A 27571-nucleotide genomic window follows, 5' to 3' on the forward strand; every position below is an offset into this window, starting at 1 on the left:
TTAGCAGGTCATGCCTTTGTGATCCTTCTGATAACCACTTGTCAGGTATTATGTCCTGACAAATATATCTCCAGCACAACCCTTTTATCTGTCTAGCCAAGACTAAGGAGACATCCCAGATACTCTCTGCATGTCTACTCCCAATTGTCTATCCTCCCAGACAGAGCTGCTTTACCCAGTGCTGCTGCTCTGGGTCTTCTTGTTGAAAAATGCCCCCTTTCCATGTGTGTGGGTACTATACCTACATGTATGCCTTTGTACTGCTTTAATGCAGTGCCTGTGTAGGCCAGAAGAGGGCATAAGATCCCCTGGGACTAGAGTTAGTTTTTGAGCACCTTAACTGTGAACCCAGGTCCTCTAGAAGAGCAATTAGTAAGTGCTCTTAACCATCAGGCTGTCTCTCCCTGTAATGGGTGCTGCTCTTAGAGGTCTTTGCATTCTGGCCCACATCTATCCTGGATACTAGACAGGGCAGGGAACAACACTGTGAGGGAATATGAGTGCCAGAGTTCCTTGGAAATGTGTATTTCAGTCACTGAACAGCTAAAATGTATATGTTGAGAAACTTAATTTATTCCCACAATGAGTGCTGAAGGAAGATCAGAAGCAAGAGTCTGGTCTCCTGCCCCTTCTTGTATTCGATGAAAAGGGCTAGGCCTGAAAGGCCTAGAACTGTTCCTGGGTTGCTGAGAGCTTGTTCAGGCAAGATGACAAGCAGATACTGGACAGGGTCACTTGGGTGGCCGATAGGCCAGTTTTCGACTCTTCAGGACTGACCACTTATGCCGCTTCATGGCATAAGACAGAGGCAACAGCATGGCCATCATCAACAACATCTGGGAACAAAAAGCTCAGAAAAGATACACAGGAAAGACCCTTTCCCAGTGCCCACTGTGACCCTTGCCGAACCCTTTACCTTGAGCCCCATGCGTTTTCGATGGTCATGCTCTGGCTCTGATGCCCAGCGAAGGAAGGTGGCGACATCCTTGGCTACTTGTGACATGGTAGCTGGGGTGCCTGAGCCAAGGACAAATAGTGAGGGCTACCTTTGGGACCTTGTGCCAATCTAGGGTAGCCCTCAATGGACTGTGCTCCAAAATGACAGGGATTGGCCATTACCAAGACTTCAAAAGGACAGGAACCCTCTAGGACCATGAAAACTGTTTCTAACCCTTTCAAGATATGCACCGTAAACTAACAGTACAGGTGAGAAGGGAGTCAGACCGCCAGACCCAGGAATATAAGGGAAGCATGTGGTAAAGGACACTCACCATCATCATATTCCAAGACCTCTGTGTAGATGGGAGGAGCCATGGCAATGGCCTGGCCAGGAAAGTAAGGGTTGAAGTAGAGGCCTTCTCGCAATGATACCCCAGTCGGGGGCTCACAGTAGCCAGTAAGCAAGGAAAATACATAGTCCTCACCACCATGCCTAGAACCAGACCCATGGTTCAGTCTTCAACACAAGGCTGACTTCCCTTCATTTCCAGCCCCACATTCTGGGTTGCCCACATACCTAGCTCGAACAATGTAGCTGAGGTCAGGGGGTAAGGCTCCATTGTTAGCAGCTCTGGCAGCCTCAGGGTTGGGGTATGGTTTTGGAAAATAGTCGGATAGCTTCCCTGGCCTCATGAACATCTCCCCATCCTCATTAGGGCCGTCCTGGACCTCCACCTGCCACCAAGAACCCCATCACAATCCTTCAATCCCTTACAGTAGAAGCCCCAGTCCCAGTATCCACCTTCTCTTGGCTCCCACACCTCCTCAGCCAGCGCCTTTGCTTCTTCCTCAGTGTAGCACACTCCCACCAGATGTCGATAGGCCATATAATCCATGCTGTGGCAGGAAGAGCACACTTGCTTGTACACCTGGAAACCCCTACGAATGCTGAAGTGAAAAAGAGTTGGAGAAACTTAAGATACCAGTTCACCCAGAGATTACCACCCTCAGCCCACTGCTACACACTCACCTGGTGTGGTCCAAGGAGGAGAGGAGGCCACGGTGAGACCATGGGTAGCTGGGCGGATGCAGCTCCAAATCATTAGCACTCACAGCAGTATGCAGAGCCACAGCTAGTCCTGCACCGCCTGCCGCCAGCATGCCCAACGCTGACAGCATCACCTTCCGGCCTCGGGAAGGGCCAGATTTCGAGGAAAAGGACACTGCCTGCAAGAGCCTCGCTCAGCATCTGCCAAGACGCCGCCCGCCCACCTGGGGATCCGAATGGGCGCCCATCTCTTCCACTCTGACCCAGCGCTGGCCACCGCCCCTAGCGCGCCAAAGGTACCCTATGCCCACTGCCTGACACATTCTTCACTGCAGCCGACAGCTCGGCTCTGTAGGGTAAATGAGGAGTGCTCTTGGAGCTTAACCCAAGAAACAGGCCTAAGTGACAAAGAGTGCTTCAGCAGACCAAGGTCACCCGCAGCCGCCTGAGGTCAGGCTGGGGTCACTTCAGGGCACCAGCCTGTCTAGACAGCTGGCTTCGGGAGTCGTTCTGGGCGAGCCCTTCGCAGGAATCTCCCATCCCCGACCCCACCACAGCCGGACCCTGGGGTCGGAGCAACATGCCCTGTCGCTCCGAGGCGTTGGCACCCAGACTGGCTTCCCGAGTGCGCCGGCCGGTCAGCGGGGATCCTGCTGAGTCGTAGGAGGTACGTGAGGTACCGATGCCGGCGCGCGCCCGGAGCCTCCCGCTGTGACCTTCAGGGCTGCGGGGCGCGCGGTGGCCGGGACCCGCATCGGGACTCACCTGCGGTGTTGTCAATGGAAGATGCCGGGGTCGGGCGCCTCCCAGCAGACCCGGAGCACTTGCACCTGGAAGTCCCACGCCCCGCGGGCCCAGCACCGACCGGCGAAGCGTTGCCGCAGCCGCCGCCATGTCGGCCCTCTTTAGTGCGGCCGCCGTTCCCGTCGGCCCCTGCGGGCCGACGAGAACTCAGACTGCGCGAGAGCAAGAGAGTGGGCGGGTCCAGGCGGAGCTGGACCGGGAGCTGTCCCTCGGAAGGTCCAGGGCTGTCCTTGCCCAGGTCGTGTAGTCCGGAAGGAAACTAGCGGGTTGAGCCTGGCCGCGACTCTAATTACAGTCACAACACCTGTTTGGTTTTTCTTTCTCATTCCGTCCATCGTTGCAGGCGTAGAGCCTCACTACTCTATTCCCAGCCCCTTCTCCGTGGCCCCGCGAATCCTGCCTGTCCAGCTGAGTCAATGGACAGTCAATCTCTTGAGAGCTAAGAGCGGCTTGCCCATCCAGGCCCAGACAGGCGACCCGGCTTGAAAACTCTCCCTGACCAAATTCCTTTTAAACCCTCCTGTAAACTCCATAACTCGATTTCCTCACTGAAAACATACCTAAATGAGGTATCCGTGATTTTTTTTTTTTTTTTTTGTCCCTCACAAAGATAAGCTGCAGTTCCCGCTGGATATAAGATTAAAGTAACGGACTGATCACAGTGGCATTTAGTGCTACTTTCCTTGAAATCCAAATTGACACCATCTATGGGTGGTTTGGAGCTATGCAATGCAGGAATTCCTTTACCATTACTCTATAAGGGTGACTAATGATGAGTTTGGCCACATGAAACAAATTATCTGATTTACCAGATTTCAAGATACAAGAAAGCCTATAAACCTATAAACTGAGACTGAAGATTCAATTCTTAGAAACTATCCTGGAGAAAGCCCTGCCTTAGAATTGAATCCTGTGTTCTCAAAATGTTTCAAGCATTGAAGAACACTAAATCTGTTCGATGTAACTAAGATGAAACCAAGATGGCAGGTAATCGGCCACGTAGCTGGGAAGCAGGCCAGGTAGCACTGTTGGCGGGTTAGAATGCTGAGTATCTGCCCAGCTGTAGTGTCTGAAGCTTTTAATAAAGGTCTCCCCGTCATTATTTAGAGCAAGGGTGGGCACCGAAAAGCCACAGTTGCATTTTACAGAAAGCCAAAATGGAATGCCATACGGCAAGCACAAGTACTTGTCAGGCCCCAAATGGCACATTTAAGACCTCATACCTATCCCTAATACTTTTTTTTTTTTAAGATTTATTATGTATACAGCGTTTTTTTGTTTTGTTTTGTTTTGTTCTTTTATCATCCTGCACAAAACTAAAGTCCAAGTGGATCAAAGGCCTCAACATAAAACCAGATAATCTAAATCAGTTAGAAGAAAAAGTGGGGAAGAGCCTCATTGGCACAGGAGACAACTTCCTGAACAGAACACCAAGAGCACAGGCTCTGAGAGCAACAATCAATGAATGGGACCTCATGAAACTTAAAAGCTTCTGTAAAGCAAAAGACACTGTTGTCAGGACAAAACTACAGCCTACAGACTGGGAAAGGATCTTTACCAACCCTATATCTGACAGAGGGCTAATATCCAGAATATATAAAGAACTAAATAAGTTAAAAAGCAATAAATCAAGCAATCCAATTAAAAAATGGGGTACGGAGCTAAACAGAGATTTCTCTGTGGAAGAATATAGAATGGCAGAGAAACACTCAAAGAGATGCTCAATGTCCTTAGCCATCAGAGAGATGCAAATCAAAACGACCCTGAGATTTTACCTTACACCCATCTTAATGGTTAAAATCAAAAACTCAAATGACAACACATGCTGGAGAGGTTGTGGAGAAAGGGGACCACTCCTCCATTGCTGGCGGGAATGTAAACTGGTACAACCACTTTTGGAAATCAATCTGGCGCTTTCTCAGACAATTAGGAATAGCGCTTCCTCAAGACCCAGCTATACCACTCCTAGGCATAGATCCAAAGTTGCTCAAGTACACAAGGACATTTGCTCAACACTATTTGTAGTAGCTTTATTTGTAATAGCCAGAACCTGGAGACAACCCAGATGTCCATCAATGGAGGAATGGATACAGATATTGGGGTATTTTTACACAATGGAATACTACTCAGCAATTAAAAACGAGGAAATCACGAAATTTGCAGGCAAATGGTGGGATCTAGAAAAGATCATTCTGACTGAGGTATCCCAGGAGAAAGGCACACATGGTATATACTCACTTATTTAGACCTATAAGGTATGATAAACATAATGAAATCTATACACCTAAAGAAGATAAACAAGAAAGAGGACCCGAGGTAAGATGATCAATCCTCACTTATGGGATGGACATTGGATGTAGGAGAAAACAAGTAACTGGACAGGAGCCTACCACAGAGGGCCTCTGAAAGACTCTACCTAGCAGTGTACCAAAGCAAATACTGAGACTCATAACCAAACCTTCGGCAGAGTGCAGGCAATCATATGAAAGAAGGGGGAGTTAATATGACCTGGAGAGGATAGGAGCTCCACAAAGACCAAATATATCTGGGCACAGGGGTCTTATATGAGACTGTTTCTCCAACCAAGGACCATGTATGGATATAACCTAGAACCTCTGCTCTGATGTAGCCCATGGTAGCTCAGTATCCAAGTGTGTTTTCCTAGTAAGGGGAACAGGGACTATTTCTGACATGAACTCAATGGTGGGCTCTTTGACCTTCCCATCCCCCAAGGAGGAGCAGCCCTGCTAGGCCACAGACAAGGACTTTGCAGCCAGTCCTGAAGATACCTGATAAAACAGGGTCAGATGAAAGGGGAGGAGGTCCTTCCCTATCAGTGGACTTAGAAAGGGGCAGGGAGGAGATGGAGGGAGGATGAGATCGGGAATGAGGGAATGTGATACAGCTGGGATACAAAGTTAATAAAATATAACTAATAATAAATAAAAATGAAAAAAATTTATTATGTATAATGTTCTGCCTGCATGTATGCTTGCAGGCCAGAAAAGGGCACCAGATCTCATTATAGATGGTTATGAGACACCATGTGGTTGCTGGGAATTCAATTCAGGGCCTCTGGAAGACCAGCCAGTGCTCTTAACCTCTGAGCCACCTCTCCAGGCCCCTCCCTGTCACATTTCAACTACACCTTTATAACCTTTTGTCACATATACAGTTCAGGTTCAAAATACACCTATCTCAGGCTGTGGGCTAGACCACAAGCAGGAACCATCATACCTTGGACCTTTTGTGTGTTCAAGGCTTATGTAATCTGCTTTAGGCAAGGGCACATGGATTAGCTAAAACCATATGTGCATACCACCCTGTCCACCACACAGATTCTTCTTTTCTTTTGAGATTCACTATATAACCTAGACTGGCCTCAAACTTATGGTTCCCCTACTTTTGCCCTGAAGAGGGCTAAGATATTCATGTCGCTATGCCTAGTTACCTCACATTTTGAAAACACACACATACATTAATGAAAATTAAGACAAATTCCCACCTCAACAAATATTTATTCTGTTTCAATATTCATGTAGATGAAAAACACTCTGATGTTCAGAACACTTAACTTTCTTCCTGTGAATGAATGTTCCTGGAATAAATATATGTCCATTTGTGTTTGAAAGGACTACTAAAGTTCTGTTAAAAACAGCTACGGTCAAAGCCCAGCCAAAATGCAGGGGAGAATTTTGTACCAGATGACAGCTCAGAGACAAAAGGAACACAGACAAGTCTTAGCCAACTAAATAGAGGAAGGCCTGTGATAAAACCAGAAGGTAGCACTTCCAAGGGCAGAAGTAGGAAGCAGGCAAGGCTGGAGTAGGGTCTAAAGGGCCAAAGACTGGCAACCCAGTGACGAGGCTGCTTGCCTCAGTGGCTTCCACACATTCCCTCCATAGGTAAGCTATATCTACCTAGGTAGAGCAGCAGTCTCCTCAAGGGAGCAAACCTTTAATCCCAGCAGAGGCAGAGGCAGGCAGATCTCTGTGAGTTCGAGGCCAGCCTGATCTACACAGGGAGTCCACGACAACCAGGGCTACAGAGAAACATATTTCTAAAACATAAAAAAATCAAAACATTTTTTTTGCATGTACACATACATGTGTGTCACAATGCACATGTGATCAAAGGATTTGTTTGTCGGGGGGAGGGGAGGGAGTTGGGCCTCTTTCTACCACGAGAACCCAGGATCAAAGTCAGGTTGTCAGACTTGGTACCAGATGCTCTTACCGGCTGAGCCATCACTCTGCCTCACAGTGAAACTCTTTGAAACCAGGGCCCAAGAGGAACCAACTCGTGGGAAGATAGGAACAATCAGAGGGGTGTCCAAGAGGAGAGTCCCTTGGACCAGAGTTAATTCTAATGAACTTTATAACTTCCTTGGAAAGATCAGTTGTGTTTCCCTTCCAAACACTGGACCTCAACTGGGCAGTGTGAAGGCACATCCAGACCTGTTTGGTTTTAAGTGTCTTTATTCAAGGTGTTGTTGTCTTCCTATAATGTGTCTCCAGACTAGCCACCAGGGTTTCTAAAATAGCCCTAGCATGCCAGAAAAAGACATACTTCTTTCTTCTGCAAAAGTTCCTTCTGGGGCTCCTGTCACAACAACCTGTTTCCTTCAGTTCTGGCTTGTCAGGGTAGCCCTGCTTTTTGGCTCTTTTTTCTCTCCTGTCTATTGTTTCTGGGTGCCGGCTAGCCTTCGAGTACCATCTCTTTCTACTATGCCGAGTTCTGCCTCTAGTGGGCACCTCACCTTGGCTTGTGCTACTATAAGTGGAGCCTAGTGCTCCTTCTACTCCATATAAAGCCCACACTGAAGTTCTAGCATTGGCTAGAAACGTGGCCTAAACTCTTAGCCTCCTAACCCACCAGTTCCTCTCAGTTTAGCACCAAAGATGCCTCAGCTCCTGTCAGGCCCTCATAGGCTGGCTGCAAATTATCTCATGCCCCAGAACTGCTTCTAGCACAGCACTTCATGTGCAGCTGGGAACGGGTTTGGACTTGCCCCTTCAGCATCCAACCGAGGCTCTCCTCCAGATGTTGAGGCCAGTCTCCCACTTCTGCTATCAGGAAAGCTGCAACTGAGAAGACCTTGGTGGCTCCTCCAGAGAGGCAAGTGGGAATGTCTACAAACTGCTAGGGGCTCTGAGTAGACAGAGGGCCAGGATCCCAAAGAACAGAAACACACCACTTGTTTATTTTCCAGGGAGTAGGAGGTAGAATGGAGGTTTGGGGGATCCCTGTCCAGAGACCTCACTTCCAGAAGAGAACATTCCAGAAAAGCAGCCAGCAGGGATACAGACCCAAGGCCAGTATTGGGAAGAGGAGGGCGCCATAGGTGTAGTGTTCCAGCACGCCCTGGGCCAGTGCTGTCAGGAAGAGCTGCCAGCCCTCTGCCAGAGACAGTGGCACCTCCTGCAGCTCCCGCCACAGGAACAAGCTACCAAGGAGTGTGACTGCGGGGCTTGTCACTACCAGCAGGGCAGCATACAGAAGCCTAGGTGGAAGGACAACGTTTCAGCATGTAACATGGTGGATGCCAAGAATGAATGAGGGTTGGGCCCCGGGAAAGGGCAAGGGTACTGGTGGAGGAGAAGGTGACTGACACATACCGGGGTCCGTGGGGCCTGGTGAGTGCAGCAGCAGGTACCATGGTGGCGGCCATCAGGAAGCCCAGGGAGAAATTGATGAGAGCAATGCAGCCCAGCTGTAGTGCTAGGTAGATCAGGGCCACCAGTTTCAGTGCCATCCAGCCTCTGTCTGGCACCTGTGAGCTGACCACTCTACGAGGCAATAAGTTCAAGGGAAGTCCAGAATCCATCTTAGTCCACGGGGGACCCACCTCCACCTGTCCAGCCCAGCTGCTCACCGGTGGGTGTTGTGTGGAAGGGCTAGGCCGGCAACATAAATAGCTAGCAGTGTCAACACGACAGCCTCGGCTTCAGCCACTGGAAAATGCTGAGCAGCTACATGTTGGCCCAGCACAGGGAGGAAATAGAGGGCCAAACCCATGGCCTGAGAGATCAGTAGAGGGGCTATAAGTGAGGCCAGGCCCACACCCTGCAGAGCACACAGGTACTTAAAGTTAGGTCAGAGGCATAGGCAGTCCCAAGGACTCATACCACCCCTCCATCTGAGGCAATGTAGCAACTGACAGCACTCCTGGGGACCCTAGAAACCCACCCTAACATCCGTAGAGTATATCACCTGTGTTGTCAAGAGTGGAGATCCAGAGTTAGGGACCTTCCCAGCCTCCTCAGGGCTCACTCCAGCCTCATGTAACTGCATCCACAGCTCCAGAGCATGGACCAGGTCAAGGACCCCAACAAGACATTGGATGGGATTTGCTAGATTGGAGATCATGGGCTCACTTTCCCACCCCCATGGCAGGATGAAGGATGATCCCCACTTTATAGGTGAAAGGGATTTGAAGCTGACCACAAGGGAGTAGTGAGAATCAGGGCAGAGGATATCTTGAGTCCAAGGACCAGGAGTAAGAAGCCAGTGGCAGGCATGTAGAGGCCAATGGAGACAAAGCGGGAGAGGGCAGGCAGCAGGTAGAAGAAGAAGGACTGGTGCAGACGCTCCAGGAGGTGGTTGAGCTTGCGGAACATGCCCTCCAGAGCCCTGTCAGGAGCACAGTCAGGGCAGGGTCAGCCAGCCTCTCACCCAACCTACATACTGCCTTGAGCATGGGAAGGGGACCAGAGACTTACTTGCCCACTGCCACCAAATCATACTTGTATTGGCGGAAGCTATTGATGCCACGTAGGGTCAGGGCCTCCACTCCATAGCGCAAGAAAAGGCCATGGGGGCCGTGGGGCCGGCCAGAGGCCTGCCGCAGAACCATGAGCATCAGTGTCTGCAGACCCTGCAATGGCCCTTCAAGTGATGTCCAGTCCTGGGGCTGCAGCTTTGGAGGCATGGGGACAGGATCAGACTCGCCCCCTTACCACAGGGCCCACGTTCCCAAGCAGGTGGTCCCACCTTGCCCTGGAGTGTACATAACAGCCCCCCTTTCTGGCAGAAGGTCTGGAAGAGGTTGAGCAGATCAAGATTGGGCAGCTGACCATTGAGTCCCTCCACAGTCACATCAAGGCTGGTGACCACATCACTGCTCAGTTCCAGGGCCACAGCTGCCTGGATGGCTCCAGCCCTGCCCTGCAGGGGAGATGACTGTATGCCTGTAGGAGCAAGTAGTGAGCACTAGAGGGGGCCCTAGTGAGAACCGTTGACTCTAAAAGAGACAGGAGCAAGACTAGGGCAACACCTACCTGTAACATTAATGTCATGGTAGGCTTCAAGCCAAGCCTCAGTGCCCAGCAGATCATGTTCTGTTACCAGGAAGATTATATCTTTGGCCCAGTAAATCTGCCCTAGAAGTCAGAAACAAGGTCAGCAGGGTCTGGGGCACTGGCCAAACCCTCCTTGATCCGAGCCCTAGAACCTCACCTCTGAAATGGGCAGCAAGTGCCAACAGCAACCCCACAGCCTGGCTGTTAGTAGCATCTGGACTACAAGGTACGGTAAGGACCAGGGACTCGGTGCTGGCAGCACGTGGGGCACGCAGGATGCCATACACATTGGTTCCTGACACCATCTGCGCAAAGTGTTGATGGGGAGACCTCAGCAGACTCTAGAGAAGACAGGCCGAAGCCTACCTTCTTCCCTGGCGCTACAGTGCCCACCAGGTCTTTAGACCATCTCTCTCACTGAGTTTCTTGGTTCCCGGGCATTTCAACAAGACACCCGACCCAGGCCACCCTTCCAAGGTGCTTTTCTCCCAGGCACACCCCTTTCCCTCAATACATAGCGCTCGTGGGTCTCATCCGGGAACGGCAGTTTGCGGGAAAAGCTCTGAGTGTAGACCTCCAGCCCTACGGATCGCATAGACCGCTCCAGCCAGGCCACTGGTAGAGCCCTGGAGACACAAAGATAGCCTCTGAGCAGAGCTCCCCGGTCTCGACTGCCCCTCAAAGTCCCCAGCCCGCTGCGAGACACTCACCCCGACTTCTTACGGTGAGCAGTGAAGTCCCTGGCAAAGTTCCGGGCGCGGTCTCCACCTACAAACTGCTCCTCCACCATGGTGGAGCCCATGGCGTTCTCCGACATGTAAGTGCGCTGGGTTAGCGGCGGAAAAGCCAGCGCCAAAAACCAGGCGATGCCAGCCACGTAGCTCAGCACGCTGAGAGAACAGAGGGGTCGCAGAATTAGCTCGGCCTGGGTCTCCCACTTGCGGCTTCCACCACTGCGCCAGGGGGTCCAAAGGGATGATGGTCCAAGCCATTAAGACTCCGGCGGTGGTGGCACACACCTTTAATCTCAGCACTCGGGAGGCAGAGGCAGGTAAATCTGAGTTCTAGGCTGGCCTGGTCAACAGAGCGAGTTGCAGGACAACCAAGGCTACACAGAGAAGCACTGTCTCCGAGGTGGAAAGAAAGAAAACAAAACAAAACAACCCCAGCCGCTATAACAGGGATGGATGGGCAACAGAGCTCAAAGCTCAGGGTCTGAGTGACGTTTGCAAAGAGGGGCCAGACCCTGGAGCAGCAGTAGGCGCAAGGGGAGCCACAGCAGCTCAGGTTCCCGGGAGCCCCGCCCCTGTACCGGCCCTCACCAGAGCGGAGTATTTAAACGCAAGACGATGCGGGCAAGGGCGCGCCGGCGCACCGGGTCCGACAGGAGTCCCATGGCGGGGTGGGGGGCTCCGCTCTAGCCGCCACCTGGGACCTCCAAGCGCGCCGGGTCCCTGTCAGACCCGGCGCCCCGTGCTGCCTGTACTTCCGGTCCCAGGATTCTTCGCGCCACTACGCATGGTAAGAGCAAACATTGCTGGGAACGACACCTTGCGCATGCCAAACTCTGCGCGTGCTCAGAACTGCACATCCTCATTACAGGATGTGGTCACGGACAGTGGGCGGAACTGGAACCTGGGGCTGTGGAGCGGCTATTGAACAGCCTCTGGAAGGACCCAGACCGAGCTCAAGATACAGCAGCAATAGTATGCCAGCTAAAGGTTCTCAGGAGTAAGAAAAGACGGTGTGTAACGCAGGTGGGTGGAGAGCTAGAATGACAAAAAGATAAATGTCCGCTGAAGCGAGATACTGAATGACAGTAGCTTTGACTTAAGGACTCCAGTGTGAACTCAGGATCAGGTGTTGAATCATTTCTATGGATGTCATGAACCTTAATTAAGACAGTGGGCTCACCTAAGTGGTGTTTCTTGAGTGGTGGGCTCAGAATCAAGGTCATCAAGGTCAGATACAAGGCTACTGGAAGGATGGTATCCTACCACCGGCCAAATGGGGGCAGGTGCAATGGAAAGCATACTACTTTTGTCCAACCAAAAGGCCACTGGCACAGTGAGCGAGTCAGTTGGTGGCCAGAGGAAAGGGTGTGCATAAAGGCTGTTTCTCTAAAAGGGTGCAGAGGTAAGGGACTAAGGATAGATGACCAGGAGGCAACAAAGGTCTTCCTTTTATAGCCCAAAGTAAATGGCAGGAAAGGCCCAGTGAGAGTTCCAAGGAAAGAAGACATTAGTCCAGTGGTTCTCAACATTTCTAACCTTTAATTCAGTTCTCATGTTGTGGTGATCCCTAACCATAAGATTATCTCGTTGCTACTTCATAACCGTAATTTTGCTAGTTATGAATCGTAATGTAAAGATCTGATATGCAGGACATCTGATATTAGACTACAAAGAAGTTGCTACCCACAAGTTGAGAACCACTTTATTTAGTTTAACCAGATGGGCTGTGTGAGCGTGGTGTATTCCTCAGTCTGAGGGCTTTCGCACTCTTGCTCTTCCTAGCACAAGTCCCCTCTCCACTCAGGGACATCACTACAACCTGTGCTCTGCAGGGCTCTGAGTGGCTTTGAAGTGCTGTACGGTGAGCTGTGTTCAGCAGAGGATCAGGTTTTTATTCTGGATTTGGGTGGTTGGCGCTCAGTCCCCCAGTAAGATAGAGGCCTCGTGCACGTGCTGCCGGACTACACGATCCAGCAGAGTGTGCACATCTCGAGCTGCCTGGGCAGCGGCCTCTAGCACCTGCTCCAAGTGGTCTTCATGCAGCCTCGAGTCCATCTCAAGCAGTGCAATCTGGCCTGAGGCTGGCAGCAGGGCCAGGGCTAGCTGGGGGCCCCCAGCAGCTTCCTCCACGTGGCTGAGGTCTGCTAGTGCTGTGCCATCCACAAAGCCAGCTGAACACGCACATACGAAGTCCCGCATGGGTATCCCGGCGTCCATCACTGCCAGCGTGGCTGCATTCACACATGCTGCATAGGTCCCACCATCTGCCTGCAGCACCTGCAGGGGCATCAGGATATCAGACTGACATCGCGTCCTCTAGGATCTCAGGCCCACCTCGTAGCCTTAAGCCCCGCCCCCGGGGGAGGGGGCTTCGACTGCAGGTAAGGCTCACCTGTACATAGATGTCGATCTGGGAGCGTGGGTGCAGCTGCGTGAGGATGGCCGCCTCGAAGGTCTGGCGGAGCTGCAGCCCCATCTCACAAGATTTACGGTCCCCATGAGGCCTTCGCTTACGCTCACCTGTGCTGAAGGTTGCTGAACTATACTGACAGTTCACAAGAGCCCGGTCAGGCAGGGCTCGAGACCGGGAGCCCCGGATCTGGAGGAGAAAGAATGAATGAGCCAGGCCTACCTCCTGGGTCACAATCTATGGTTCAACCTTCCTCTTCCTCTTCTGATACTGCTTCAGAAAGCAGCAGCTATTTTGCTTCCAAACCATAGCTGGAGGGAGGGCTTACTTTTCAGCCTAAGCCATATCATGTCATCTGTGGCAGGCAACTCTACTTCAGTTGCTCCATTTCCTCCCAAATTATTCCCATTGTGGCCACCGTGCATTTACAAACATCTAATCTAATTGTGTCACCTGCACAATAACATTTTACTTACGGAGGCTTCCCATTACATGTCCAAAAAAAAAAAAAAATCTCAATGTCCCTCAACTTCAAAGCCCGGGTCCTCACCTGCTTGGTAACACAATTTTATTTGATCTATTTCTCCTCTACCTCCCAATAGTCTGCTCTGATGTGTTCTATACCTGACCGTCATCCTGGCTTTCACGTAGAAAGCTGAGTTCCCCTATGTCAAGCAAACTTTAAAATGTGCATGTTTTGCTGGCCTTGATACAGCACTGCGACACAGCAATAAAGGCAGACAGTTTCATCTAAAGTCCATGTCTTGGGAACTTATGTTCCAGTAGAGAAGCAAGCGACGCGTTAGATGTAGCAGAGGCCGAAAGGTACGGAAGAGTATAGTTGTGGCCTGGGAGGCTACTTCCCGCCAAGACGTCGGAATAATAAGCAAGAGAGAACAGGGAGTGAGTGGAGCTTCGCCATGCTGGCTGAGGCATCTCAGAGACGATGCGGGCAGCACTAGAGAAAAGAGTAACACAGGGCCCACTGGGAGGGAGTAGTTTATAAGTCTCAGGTCTACTACCCCGACGTACTATTCCTGCCGCTTACTCGCCTCGTGAGGCCCGTAGACAACAGCCAGCGCCTTAGTGTTGCCCTGCTCGATATAAGCCGAGCCGTCGGCCTGAGCAAACACGCCCATCCGCGCCTGGATCTTGCGCAGCTCTCCGGCGCGCCGACCGTCTATCCGGTAACCCTGATCGGACAGGAGCTCCAGCCCGGCCATGTTGTGCGTCCTTCGCTCCGCCTCCGAGAGCAGGACGCTTCAGATGGCCCGGGCCTCCACGGCTTCCGGCGGTCCGTTCCTTTCTTGGTCTCGGTTAAACCACGGTTTCCGGTGCATGGGAACTGAGGCTCGAGGCATCCCCGGCTCTCTGACTGTACGGGTTAGGTCGTTCAGTTCCGGGATATCGAAGGCCCGAGCCGAGCCAGCTTCTGCAGCTCTTCCGGGTTTGCTGAAAGAGGAACGCCCTCAATACAGGCTTCTCCTCCTGGACGTTTTCGGTTTGTTGGAGGCGCTGGCTCCAGCGGACACATTCTTTGGTCTTTTTTATTTTAATTCTCTCAATTATTTTTATTGTTATGTTTTCCCTGCGTGTATGGTCTACTCGTCACGTGTATGTTTGGTGCTGTGGAGGTCAGAAGAGGACATCAGGTTCCCTGGAGCAGGAGTTACAGGCAGCTATGAGCCACTGTATGAGTGCTGGGAATCTAACCCTGGTCTTTTGCATTTTGGTCTTTGACCCACGTGGTTTTTACAGTAGTCAGTTTAACCAAGCTCGAATTTTTGTTTCATGGACACATTTTTTTTTTTCTTTGTGGAGCAGTTTTAGTTTTTTTTTTCTGTTTTGTTTATTTTGCTTTGTTTTGTTTCCTTTGCTTGGTTAAATCCGTGTTTCTCTCCCTTGTCTTGGCCAGTAAATTTTCTCTGTCACCTGAATGCAAGCACAAAACGCCTGCAGCTGTATATATGCAGCTGTATGGTAGATTTTGGAGTTCCGATATTTTTAAATATTGGACCATTTAGTATACACTTTTGTATACTAAATGTGGAGTGGTTTCACTCAGAAAGTATGAAACCTATAATCCTGAAATGTTGTTGTTGCTATGTTGTTTTTATTTTGGCTTTTGGAGACAGGGTTTCTTTGTGTAGCCTTGGCTGTCCTGAGACTCCTTCTGTAGACCAGGTTGGCCTCCAACTCACAGAGATCTGCCTGCTTCTGCCTCCACCTCCTCAGTGCTGGGATTAAAAGCGTGGATCACCACCACTCAGTTGTTGTTGCTTTTTGGAATCTTGATATGTATCTTTGTTTTGTTGTTGTAGATTTTTTGAGTCTTGATATGTATTTCAGGTTGACCTTGAACTGGTAGTCTTCCTACCAGAACCACCCTAGTGCTGTGATTATCAATGGGATCATGACATCTGGCTTGGAGTTATATTTTCATTGTTTGTTTCATACCCACAGGGTAGATACAGCAGGTTGTATTCCCATTGTGTCTTCCCCGTGTTCTAGGGACTTGTAATTAAAGAATGCTATTCCCAATGGAGAGTTTGTGCGTCTGGATTCTAAGTACATTTTCTTCTTTTCTCATCCAATTCTCAAAAAATTATAATCTTGTGGTGTTTGTTTGTGGTGTGTGTGTGTGTGTGTGTGTGTGTGTGTGTGTGTGTGTGTGTGTTAGGATAAAATGCTCGTCAGAAACACTCCTCAAAGTGTTTCTCGCTGATGACTCAGAGTTTTTAAGTTTTTAAACTCTCTCTCTCTCTTTCTGTGTGTATGTGTGTGTGATGTATAGATGCCCTGGTGTCTGAGAGAGCCCACAAAGGTCAGAAGAGGGTGTTGGATCCCTCCGGAGCTGGAGCTATAGGCAGTTATGGCCCCCAAACATGGGTGCTTGGAACTAGATGCTGGCCCTTTGCAAGAGCAGCAAGTACATTTTAACTGCCATCTCTCTAGCCCCCAATCTAGGTTTTTTTTTTTAATCCAACCAAGCTGACAGTCAAAATTAACCATCATGGCCTAATACTTGGACAAATTTGAGGGCTGTGTTAGGGATGCAGTTTGCTGGGAGGTCTCAGAATTCAGGATATAACTGTACTCATGGCTGAGGGGACTTAACACAAAGGAAGGTTTGAAATCGAAGTCAGCCAAGGGAAAAGTTCACAAGATGAAGTCTAAAAGAAACCAGGTGTAAGCTTTCAGAGTCCTCTCGGTTTCATGCTCCCATCATTCCCCGAACAAGTTGGGACGGCTTGTGTTGAGATGTTCTGCCAGGGAGGCCCTGGCAGGGAAGCACTGGGGTTTGAGCACACTGTTGCTTAGGCATGCTCTGCTGAGCAGGTGCCCAGATTCCTGACTCCCAGAAGGAAAGCTGCTGTTCACGAGCTATATTTGTTTGTATAAACGGTTGAGTCACAGAAGGCCACTCTTTGTCAGGGAGTGGTGGGCATCCCTCCAAAACTGCATGCCCAGACGCCAGCAATCTTGCATTTTGAAGAGTAATCTCTGGCCTGCCGTGTTGGCTCCCCCTTTTTCACAAGACCCTGTAAAACTAGGGATACAAAGTTATAGATTCAGAATTTGGCAAATAAAATGAGAAAATAGTCCAACATGCAGTAAAAAAAAAAAAAAAAAATAGGTTGACAAATGCTATACTGCAAAAGAAAATAAGAACTGTAATGTTATCCAACGGCCTGATGTAGTTACCTGTACCGCTTTCCCCTACCCTTGTACCCTTTTTAGTGTGTGCACTGACGGCTTCTGAAGATAATGTTTTTATGATCTCACCTTCTACATATAGAGAGAAAACAACTTAATTTTTCTTCTAACACCATTTGATTTTTTTTTTTTGACAGGGTCTTATGTAGCCCATGGTGGCCTCACACTTGTTCTGAAGCGGAAGTGATCTTAATATTCCTTTTTTTTCCGTTTTGATAATTTCATATACTTCTGCTATTATGGTCATAAATCCCATTACCCCCTGTTGCTTCCCTGCACCCTTACACGAGTTGCCTTCTTCCCAACTAGTTTCCCTTTATACCTTGTGTATATGCCTCAAACTCACAGAGATCTACCTGCCTCCCTGAGTGCTGGGATTAAAGGCGTGTGCCACCACACATGGCTTAAAAGTTATTATTACTTTCTTTGAATTTTCTGCCTGCATGTAACATATGTCTGTGTAACCCATGAGCATGTGGTGCCTAGGGAGGCAAGAATAGGATTTGGCTTTCCTGGACTTACACACAATGAGTTACATACAATGAGCCACCCTGTGGGTGCTGGGAATTGAACCTGGGTCCTCTGGAAGAGCAGCCAGTGCTCTTAACTACTGAGCCATCTCTCCAGCCCTGCTGTTCTTGATTCAACAGCCGTGTCAGATCCAGAAGACAGTGTTTCACTGTACTCCTCCAAATCCTTCAGCTCTTAGAGTCTTTCCAGCCCCTTTTCACTGATGTTCCCTGGGTCGTGGAGGGGTAATACAAATGTCCTACCTTGAAATTCCGATTATAAACGCTGAGATTATAGGTGTGTGCCGTTGTGCCTAGCTCTGCATATTTTAAGATGGCCGTGATAGGGAGCTGGGTCACGGTTAAGAGCACTTACTGCTCTCACACTATTAATAAACTCAGAAAATTTTATTTTAGAGCAATTATTTGGGTGTATGTATTGTGACCTGCATGTCTTTGGGAGTGACTGGAGTGACAGGGAATGAAGAAACCACAGGCACAAACATAGAAAAGCTGGGACAGGGTGGGACACAAGGTCTGATGGTGGTGAACCAGCAGCCCAGAAACTCAGGGCATTTATTACACAAAGCTGAGTGAAGAGGCCAGTTTTGATCTCAGTAGGGGGTCTCTGTAGGAGAGCAGTCGCAGGAGAAAGAATGTACACATGGGCCAGGAGGAAGGTCTTGCTGTTCCCAGTGGTCTGAGGCACTGGGGTCCTTGACACAGCTGTGCACGAGTCAGCAATATACATTCACTCTGACTTCACCAGTTTCCCATAACGTGATTTTACAATTTGTGATTTTTCAAGGAGATTTATTTATTATTATTAGTGTTTTGAGACATGGTTTTACTATATAGTTCCAGATGATCTAGAACTCAGTGTAGGTTAGACTGACTTCAGCCTCACAGAGATCTTCCCCTGTAGTGCTGGGATTATAGGCATGCACCACCACACCAGCCTATTGTTATTCTTTGTTAATTATGTGTATATCTGTGTATGTGCATGTGAGTGCAGGTTCCAGTGGAGTCCAGAAGAGGGCATCAGATCCCCTGGTGCTGGATTTACAGGTAATTGTGAGCCACACCAATGTGGGTGCTGGGAACCAAACTTGTAGAAGCAAGTTTACGTACAAGAGCAATAGTGTGTGCTCTTAATCCCTGAGCCATCTCTCTAGTACCAATTTTGCTTTATTTATTAAAGATAAAAGCACATTTGCATGTTAATAAGATGGATGCGCTTGTTTCTTTTAACATGAAGAGCTACATCTTAGCTATTTGACACTGTTGTGTGCAGCATCTTCAGTGTTCTTCGGGGCTCATTGACATTTTGATTTTATAGTTGTCAATGCTGAGAGTACCACTTTGAATAAATATATAATAACAGTAACAGAACTATGTTTGGGCCGTTTCAGGAATCATTTGAGAACGTTGTTCTAATCCAAAGCCAACATTCATTTAACAGGTTTTTATAAAAACGAAGCCAGCAACTCAAACTGTTTATAAAATGAAGCATTCTGGGCTGGTAAATGAGGTGCTCGGCAGGTTATAGTGCTTCACAGCAAGTCCGACAACCTTAAACCCAAATCCCTGGGATCCATATGGAAGAAGGAGAGAGCTGACTCCTGTCCTTTGAATTCCACACACCCACCACATTCACACACACAAAATGAATGAGCTCGTTTGCAGGGGAGCGGTGAGGGCTAGGTGGTTCCATGGGTAAAGGCACTGTTGATGACCTGAGTTCAACTCCTGGGACCTGGATGGTCGAAGGAAGGAGAAAACAGACTCCCAAAACTTGTCTCTCATGGATGCTGTGCCATGGCATGTGAGTGTACACACACACACACACACACACACAAAACAAAAAACAAAAATTATCCTGGGTTGAGGGGATGATGGCTCAGGTGCTAAGTACTCATTGCAAGGTCAGATCCCAAGACACCTGTGTAAGTGCTGGGTAGGTGTGGCACTGTGATTCCACCCAGGAGCAGACAAGGGACTCTCGTGCAGGCTAGCAAGACTACACTGCTGAAATCTGGGTTTGATTGAAAGGCCCTGCCTCAATGACTAAAGTGGAAGAGCAATCAAAGGTGATTCCTGACCTCAACCTAGGTCTCCACTATAGACACAGACATGTGCCCCCACACATATGCATACATACATAAATACAACACACACATAAATAATGGAAAAAGGAAAAAATGAATTAATTAATAAATTAAATATTGTAACACAATACAAGCCAAAGATAGACTAATCTGTGCTTACATGCTGAGGGATGGTGATAGCAAAATACTAAAATTCTTATTTTCCATAAGGTATTATATTCCTACAACTAAAGTTACAAAAACTAAAATTTTACAGAAAGAATTTCAGGAAACTTCGAGTCAGAGTAAAACACTGTAATTCGTAATATAGTCAAACCTAAACTGATGTATATCAGGCAGCTTTGTTGACATGGCGTGATATGTGTGTACAAACCCTGGGCCGGGCTTGCTGGCACACGCCTGTGATCCCAGCAGTCAGGGAATCAGGCAAGTGGGTCTCTGTGCGTTAAGGCCAGCCTGGTCTACAAATTGAGTCCAGAACAACCAAGGATACACAGAGAAACCCTGTCTGGAAAAAAAAAAAAAGTGCACTGTGTGTGTGTGTGTGTGTGTGTGTGTGTGTGTGTGTGTGTGTTTAGAAGTATGGCTACAGTGAAGTCAGTCATGACCCACAGTTTAAAAAGCTGAGGTTTGGGGCTGGAGACAGCTCGCTGATAAAGAATACCTGTTGCTCTTGGAGAGGACTTGTGTTTGGATCCTAGAACCCACGTGGTGGCTCACGGCCATCTCTACCTCCAGTTCTAAGGGATCCAACACTCTCTTCTGACCTTCCTCGTAGTGATAAAGTGAAGCCTTTGTGTCTGGCTTTGAGTGAAATGTTTCAGTGAAGCCTTTGCTGTATATGGGTCAATCAATAGAGGCCGAGAAATTGTTCTGAGACTGTTTGAACCTTGAAGAAATGTTGTCTCCCTGCATGGCCTGCACTGGATGGTACTACATGAGAGCTTACAGCTGCACAAACCTTGGTCCTAAGACACTCCTGGCAAACCTAGATTTATTAGTTTTGATATGTCTAGCCATGATCAAGAGGGACTGAGATTTGTGTGGATAGTCTATTCTCACGAGCAGCAAGGGCAAGATGGCTTTGGTAGTTGGGACCTTTCCCAGCCCCAATTAAGCTTGTGTAATGATTGAATAAAGTAACTGGAGTGAGTTAGCCAAGGGTTAGTCTTTTCCAAGAAGGCTGAACACCTCTGCTCCTTTGGACAGTGAAGGCTTAGCATCTTGCTGAGCTTTCTCGCTCTCCTGTGGCACCTATGCCAACATCTGCTTTCATTCCCTGGGCACTATGCGTGCGCACGCGGTGTACATTCATACATTCAGGCAAAACATGAATATGCATAAAGTAAATGAATCTTTCTTTATGCATAAAAGAAAAAGAAGTGAGGTTTACATGAGTTGAATGTAGGTAGCAGCTCTTACAGGTAAAATATTCTGTAAATTTTTTTACGACTTTGTTAAATTTGAAGAAACCTGGTAACAGATTTCTTTCACACATTGTACAAACCAGTTAAGTGATTCAAGGGCTCTCTGAGTTTTCTTGTTTGTGACTAATCTTCCATTCTTCTTGAGTTACTAATACCCATTAGCCAATTTCATCAGCTCCTCGTGTTATAACATGCATCAGAAGGAGGCAGCTGTGTTTCTAGATGTTATTTCCACATCAGAACAACCAGAATAACAGTTTTTCAAGAAGTGGCTGGTCTCCTTGAACCCAAACTGAGTGCACCCCAAATCCAACCTCGTGAAGCTGGGTCCCTGATTTACAGAAGGATCAAAAAGTTCAAGGTCACCATTGGCTACTTAGTGAGTTCAAATTCAGCCTGGGCTATTTGAAACCTTATCTTAGATTGTCTTTTCTCCAGACAAAGTCTCACTATATAGCTCTAACTTGTTAAGTGGACTAAGGCTGGCCTCTGATACAAAGAGAGCCTCTGCCTTCCTTGTAAGTGTTGGGAGTAAAGGCATATGCCATCATGCCCAGCGCAGAACTGGATTTTTTGTTTTTGTTTTGTTGTTGTTTTTTTGTTGTTCTTGTTATTTCAAGACACTGTCTCACTGTTGTGGCCCTGGCTAGCCAAAAACTTGATTTGTAGACTAGGCTGATTTTGAACTCACAGACATCCACCCAAATCTGCCACTTAAGTGCTGGGACTAAAGGCATGTGTTACCATATCAGTCAAACACATCTTTTTAATTAAAAAAAAATATATATATATCATATATATATATATAATATATATATATATATATCATATATCCATATGAACCCTTTGTCAGGGCCCCAACCTGGTGATCCTTTAGCTTCACGATAAACCTGGCCCCAGAGCCCCAACACCTTTGGGCAGCACGGATATACCCCTAAATCCATACAGACTCTCTGTGTCCACCCCAGCTCTGAATAATAACATGGAGGCTTATGTTGATTTATAATAGCTTTAGGCCTTAGCTTCCTGTTATTTTTGTTTTGGTTTTTGAGACAGGGTTTCTCTGTGTAGCCTTGGCTGTCCTGGACTCACCCCCCCTCCGAAAAAAAAGTGCTGGAAACTCAGAGCAGAAAAAAAAAAAAAAGAAGAAGATCCAGTTTATTTTATGAACTTGTAAAGTGGGTATCAGCTTAGAAGGACAGGTACACTGATAGAGTACAGAAATCAGTGTATAAACCTTAAATGTATAAGAAGTATGCTCTGACTACTTTTGAATAATCCAGAGGGTACAGTTTTGTTATTGAGAACTTCCCACATGCATATAAGGCTCACCTCCCAGCTCCTTCCCCTCTGATCCTTCCCTTATCCGCCACACCATTATTCCCTCCACAATTCATGTGTTCTTTTTTTTTTTTTTTTTTAAGCGATGAGTCCACTTAGTGCTAGTGTGTACATGGGTGCAATCCCTTCTGTTGGACCATGGAAGGAAGGAGAGTACAAATCTTTTGTTTGCTTTGCTTTGTTTTGTTTTTTTTGAGACAGGATTTCTCTGTGTAGCCATGGTTGTCCTGGAACTCTGTTGACCAGGCTGGCTTCGAACTCAGAGATCCACTTGCCTCTGCCTCCCTAATGCTGGGATTAAAGGTGTCTGTCACCACCACCCAGCAAGGGGGGGGGTCGAATCTTATCTAAGACTTGTCTCTCTCCCTCCCTTTCTTGTGTTTGTCTTTTACTTGATAAAAATCACGCTGCGGATTCATTTCTACACTTTACACTCTGTTCATTTTAAAGCTTGCCCTCTGTTTGGAGGTCAAGTTAATCCCCTGTCCCTTTAATAAGGATGCTTTCTGCTCCATTTACCACCATGCATACACACAAGGATCAGTGCCCCATCTCAACATCTTCAAGGTACCTCTTGCCAAATAAAGTGAGTGTTCCTTATACTCATAATTCAGAGCTACATATCTTTGGGGTTGTGATTTAGTCCCTGACAGTATCTACACATAGGGTAGCCTGGACCACACCGACCATACAGATCCCCGGGCGAGACATGGGAGTCTTGCTTACCCAGGACCTGAATCACAACCTTTGCTCATCAGTGGTTGAACACCAACTTGTGCTGTCCCAGGTAGAACTTCCAGCTCCCTAAACACAGGGGAGATACCAAGCAGTGACATCAGAAGCCATTTCCCGTGAAGGAAGTGGACCTCAAGGAACTGATCTTTGCAGGTCACTAAACAAAAAAAAACCAAAAAAAACAAAAACTAAAAAAATGGACAAGCCCAAGAACCTGGTCAATCACAATGCAAAGTTGCTACAAGATACTTAAAATTCCCAGTTTTCAGCGAAAGGGGGTGATTCGTGTAAGGAAGTAGGATAATGGGACTCCTGTAATCAGAACAGAGAGCAATAGTAACAATCTCCGTGGGGGCCCAGAATCTGGACTCAGCAGACATGTCAAAGCATTACTTCTGCACATGGGTGCTCAGAATTGAACCTAGTCAGTGCTCTTAACCACTAAGCCATCTCTCCAGCCCCGTCTTACTGCACCAGGAAGTAAAAACAAGCAAACAAAAAAATGAACAAATATTTAAAAGAAGATTCCTGAGATAATCAACTTACAAGAAACCAAAGATCCTTTTGGCTCACAATTTTGGAAGCATTAATCCAGGAGGAAGGTAGCCTTGTGGAAGCGCCTGTAAAAGGAACTGCCCACCTCAGGACAAAAGAAAATTGGACAGGAGAGCTAGGATCTCCTCATCTCCTTTCAAGGCTGGCCCTAATCAATGTAACTTCCTTTCATAAGCTCCCCCCCCCCCCCGGTTCCATAGTAGCACTGAGCTGGGAACCAAGCCTGCTTTCAATGCATGGACTTTTGAAGGATGTTCCCAACTGTAACATCTAATGTGAGGGCCACTAACCAACCTGTACAGCACAGACCAAGAGCCTTGGACCCTTTCACTACGTCACCTGCTCTAAGCATGATTTTGTCTTTCTTCTCTGTAAGGCCCACTTCTAATACCTCTATCCCAGGTCCCCAAACACCTTACCACCCTTACATGAACAGCCCACATTGTAGCCTGTATCGTCTGGAATGAGCTCATGACCCAGGACTGTTTGTCTCAAAGTCCTCAGCCTAAGAGAGTGATAGCACAATCTGCTGATGGTACATGCCAAGATCACCTTTCGTAATGTTTTGTAAACATTATTCTCCATCACCTTCTGATTGGTTGGACTGTAACCTCAAACAGCAGGGTGCTCCAACATGTCTCAAATCTCACTAATGCAATTTGGAAAGACTTTTATCTTGGTGTCTTCCATACTAAAGGAGGGTGCAATAGGTTAGTGAAATTTAGAGTTAATCAGCCCCTTATTACCAAGAGCTTTGGTTGTTTTCTTCATTTTATTATTTTATTTTATTGTTTAGTTTCCAGGCTGACCTGGAACTTAATATATAGTCCAAGTCGGCTTTAAAATTGCAGCAATCCCCCCACCCCACTTTAGCCTTCTCAGTGAGGTGTTTGCAGGACTGAGCTACCAGGCCTCTCAGGGTACAGTTTTTATTCCTATTTTTACAAAGTCTCATGTAGCCCAAACTGGCCTCAAATTTGTTATGTAGTAGAAAATGACCTTGAATTTCTGATTCTCCTTCATGTACTTCTTAAGTCATAGAGTTACAGGTGTGGGCCATCACACTTTTGGTTGTTTTTTTTTTTTAATCTATAATCTTTAAAATTTATTTTTATAATAAATTTATACATATGTATAGTGTATTTTGATTGTATTCACCACCCCATTCCTTCTTCAGATGCCCCCTGAGGCCACCTTAATACATCCATCCTCCTTCCATCTTCAGATCCTTTTATTTATTTATTTGTTTGTTTATTTATTTAATTTTTGAGACAGGGTTTCTCTGTGTAGCCCTGGCTATCCAGGAACTCACTCTGTAGACCAGGCTGGCCTGGAACTCAGAGATCTGCTGGCCTCTGCCTCTCGAGTGCTGGGATTAAAGGCCTGCTCCACCTCTGATCAGCATGTCCTCTTTTCCAGTAACCCACTGAGTCTGCCCATAGGTGCTCAAACATCAATTAATTGCCAGCAGTTCTTCAGCTTGGGGAGGGGCCTCATGAGCCCTCCCCAGTCCATGCTGGAATTGATGTTGAGCAACTGTCCACAGCTGCCGTGACTTTGTAAGTGCAATGGCCATGTCATGTCTAAAAGATCTTGCTTTACCCCAGTCCTCCCTGAACTCCAGCACTTAATTTTTTTTCTGCACCATCTTTCACAGTGTTCTCTGAGCTTCGGTGTTTTGAGGAACAGGATCGATGCAGGTGTTTCTCACTTAGGGCAAAGCACCCACAGTCACTTACTTATTCTCAGCATTTTGGCTGGAATTTGTTCCCTCCATGTGGGTCCTGGAAACTGAGGTCAGGTTGTCAGGCTTAGTAGCAAGCACCTGTCTATTGAGTCATATTGCTGGACCCATATTATCAGCTTTTAAACAGACCCCTCTCCTCTCTCTCTCTCCCTCTACCCCCCCTCCCCGAGATAGGGACTCATTATGGCTGGCCTGGAGCACAAACCAGTATGACATCAAACTCAAAGAGGTCAACTTGCCCCTTTTACCAGAGCACTGTGATTTAAGGTGTGCACCACTCCCGGATTTAACAGATTGTCTCTCTCTACCTCTGCTTTGCCCCTACTTCTCTCATGACCAGGTCCAGTCTGCTGGCCGTGTTCAGCTGTCTTCCTCTGTTCTCGCTCTTATATCTACAATAAAAACCTTCCTTGAACCATACCATGGAGACCTCATGTCCTCAGTTTATACAGTTAACGTGTTTTGTTTTGTTTTTTAATTGCTGCTGTTGTTGTTGTCTTTTCAAGATAAGGTTTCCACCACTTGGCTGGTACCCCAAAGTTCAAAGTAAGGGAGATAGATGTAAGATGAAGGCAGAGATGGCAAGTTCTCTCTTATTTTTAGTTCACTGTTGGGTATCTGCAGGTGTAAGAGTCAATGCTTTTTAGCAAAAATCAAACAACACATGGGGGTGGGGGCTATGAGTCTTTGTGACAAAGACATTTCAAGATATTTGGGGGCGAACAGCTGTTACCGGTGTCCTGGTTTCTCAGTAGTAGGTACAGCTTCAGTGTCCTGGATGCTCAGGAACAAATGTGTCCACACAGAATGACTCTGAAATCTCTTCTATAGGAAACTTAAGATGTTTCTCACAGCATTCTCAGCTTTAGGGTGGGTGGGCAGCAGGCTTAACGGTACATTCCAAGAGTTTTAGCTAATCCTCATTAGGACGATAGGTCAGATACAGACTGGTCTAAGAAAGCCCAAGGTCATTTTGGCTTTCCATCTACTGCATTCCATCCCCATACGCTCATGATGTTATAATCAGCAGAAATGGCTCTGCTCTGGCTGTGGCAGCTTCAGAGAACTTGCAGGTGCAGCTATCAGCAGGGGCCCCGCCCCCCATTCTCTGAACCCAATTTTGTTACATTTCTAGCTGTCTTGCCACTTTCCTGCTGATGGCTCCTCCCTGAGGTTGCCACTGTTTTCTGTTGTCCTCTGGCTTAGTTTCTTCAATCTTACCTTCCAGAAAAAGCCAGAGCTTTGCATCTGGGAAGCAGTGAGTCCCTTCGTCCCCCCCCCCCCCCCCCCCCCCCCCCCCCCCCCCTTGCACCAAGCATGTCTGTGTGGCTCTGGGAGCAAGATTTCTTTTCCCAGAAGGAGGCCCCTATTCCTACTCCTTAAGGTTTTAAGGATGGTAGGCCCATCAATTCAGCAGTTCTTTCCCAGAGTGAAACTTATTCCCTATCCCTCGGTACAGGGCAAGAGCTCCTGAAAGCTTTTGTGGCTCATGATGTTTTCATTTTTTATTTCTTGAGGCAGGTTTTTATGTGTAGCCATTGTTGTCCTAGAATGTGCTCTATAGATCAGGCTGTCCTCAAACTCAGAGATACACCTGTCTCTGTCTCCAAGTTCTGGGATTAAAGGCGTGCACCACCACAGCCCAACTCTTTGTAGATCTTAAACACTTTTGCTATGTTGCATGACCTTGGCCAATATCCAGAATTGGAGGATCACCCAACCATGTTGGGGGACCTGCCCTTGCCAGAGTTCTCAAGGTCAAGGCCAGGAGCATACCCACCATTGTATCCTCACATTCTCTAGTACTGGAGCAGCTCAGTGTCCAGCTAACCACACTGGCCCCCACTGCTGAGGCTGAGGCGGGGCAGGAAGCACATGGGAAGGAGGAGCAATGTTGACTAAAATCCATGTCACAGTAGCCAAGCAGAAACCACTGCCTGGTCTCCTCTGGCAAACTGGGACCAGTTGTTTCTGCCAGCAGCAAGGGGCCAGGGAAGTTTAGAGGTACAAAATTGGAGTAAACCCACCCAAAGGAAAGGGATATGAGTGCTTCCACATACGGTGGAGGAGAAAGTTTGTCGTAGATCTGTGGAAAGCACAGCCAGAGAGGCAGACATAGCTGGAAACTCCAAAGTGGTCATGACCCTGAACCACGTGGTCGCTGGGGGGGGGGGGGGGTGACCAAGTACAGCAGCC

The 27571-nt window shown here is 47.8% G+C and overlaps 4 protein-coding genes across 6 annotated transcripts in view; 1 reads left to right on the top strand and 3 right to left on the bottom strand.

The window, feature by feature from the left end:
• Positions 1-553: 553 nt before the first annotated feature.
• LOC129690882 (cytochrome c1, heme protein, mitochondrial) lies at positions 554-2932 on the bottom strand. Its single transcript, XM_055626724.1, has 7 exons — positions 2753-2932; positions 1970-2166; positions 1761-1887; positions 1517-1674; positions 1272-1432; positions 917-1017; positions 554-836 (listed from the first exon to the last, which is right to left on the bottom strand). Exons 1-7 carry the CDS (start codon positions 2879-2881, stop codon positions 732-734), a joined length of 978 nt encoding a protein of 325 aa, XP_055482699.1. The 5' UTR covers positions 2882-2932; the 3' UTR covers positions 554-731.
• A 5034-nt stretch (positions 2933-7966) lies between these two features.
• Gpaa1 (glycosylphosphatidylinositol anchor attachment 1) lies at positions 7967-11604 on the bottom strand. 2 transcript variants are annotated; one of them, XM_055626535.1, is made up of 12 exons: positions 11415-11604; positions 10803-10982; positions 10607-10718; positions 10250-10397; positions 10072-10173; positions 9785-9981; positions 9538-9710; positions 9271-9424; positions 9005-9100; positions 8667-8857; positions 8410-8580; positions 7967-8294 (listed from the first exon to the last, which is right to left on the bottom strand). In XM_055626535.1, the coding sequence occupies exons 1-12, from the start codon at positions 11486-11488 to the stop codon at positions 8051-8053; spliced, it is 1842 nt and encodes a 613-aa protein (XP_055482510.1). In that variant the 5' UTR covers positions 11489-11604; the 3' UTR covers positions 7967-8050. The 2 variants fall into 2 exon arrangements, with proteins under 2 accessions (XP_055482510.1, XP_055482509.1); XM_055626534.1 differs by having other exon boundaries at positions 9514-9710.
• A 103-nt stretch (positions 11605-11707) lies between these two features.
• The window catches only part of Oplah (5-oxoprolinase, ATP-hydrolysing), a 32239-nt gene continuing 16375 nt past the window's right edge, over positions 11708-27571 (top strand). For both annotated transcript variants that reach the window (XM_055626529.1, XM_055626530.1), the window contains exon 1: positions 11708-11849. The gene's annotated coding sequence lies outside the window, so the exon portion shown is untranslated. The remainder of the gene's footprint in view (positions 11850-27571) is intronic.
• On the bottom strand, positions 12346-14538 carry Exosc4 (exosome component 4). Its single transcript, XM_055626537.1, has 3 exons — positions 14289-14538; positions 13219-13425; positions 12346-13103 (listed from the first exon to the last, which is right to left on the bottom strand). Exons 1-3 carry the CDS (start codon positions 14457-14459, stop codon positions 12744-12746), a joined length of 738 nt encoding a protein of 245 aa, XP_055482512.1. The 5' UTR covers positions 14460-14538; the 3' UTR covers positions 12346-12743.

This window comes from Psammomys obesus, unplaced genomic scaffold, assembly GCF_907164565.1.
Source record: "Psammomys obesus unplaced genomic scaffold, mPsaObe1.curated_primary_1811, whole genome shotgun sequence".
NCBI lineage: Eukaryota > Metazoa > Chordata > Mammalia > Rodentia > Muridae > Psammomys > Psammomys obesus.

What these genes read in the sequence shown, in the direction of transcription:
- LOC129690882 (XM_055626724.1), bottom strand. Translation starts at nt 2,881, where the DNA reads ATGGCGGCGGCTGCGGCAACGCTTCGCCGGTCGGTGCTGGGCCCGCGG. An exon ending in GGTCTTGGAATATGATGATG is followed by an intron (nt 1,018 to 1,271) that starts GTGAGTGTCCTT and finishes TCCTTGGCTCAG; the next exon opens with GCACCCCAGCTACCATGTCA. An exon ending in GAAAACGCATGGGGCTCAAG is followed by an intron (nt 837 to 916) that starts GTAAAGGGTTCG and finishes TTTTGTTCCCAG; the next exon opens with ATGTTGTTGATGATGGCCAT.
- Gpaa1 (XM_055626534.1), bottom strand. Translation starts at nt 11,488, where the DNA reads ATGGGACTCCTGTCGGACCCGGTGCGCCGGCGCGCCCTTGCCCGCATC. An exon ending in GATTTGGTGGCAGTGGGCAA is followed by an intron (nt 9,425 to 9,513) that starts GTAAGTCTCTGG and finishes TGCTCCTGACAG; the next exon opens with GGCTCTGGAGGGCATGTTCC. An exon ending in TCCTGGTCCTTGGACTCAAG is followed by an intron (nt 9,101 to 9,270) that starts ATATCCTCTGCC and finishes GACCTGGTCCAT; the next exon opens with GCTCTGGAGCTGTGGATGCA.
- Exosc4 (XM_055626537.1), bottom strand. Translation starts at nt 14,459, where the DNA reads ATGGCCGGGCTGGAGCTCCTGTCCGATCAGGGTTACCGGATAGACGGT. An exon ending in TTGTCTACGGGCCTCACGAG is followed by an intron (nt 13,426 to 14,288) that starts GCGAGTAAGCGG and finishes TTTCTCCTCCAG; the next exon opens with ATCCGGGGCTCCCGGTCTCG. An exon ending in AGATCGACATCTATGTACAG is followed by an intron (nt 13,104 to 13,218) that starts GTGAGCCTTACC and finishes ATGCCCCTGCAG; the next exon opens with GTGCTGCAGGCAGATGGTGG.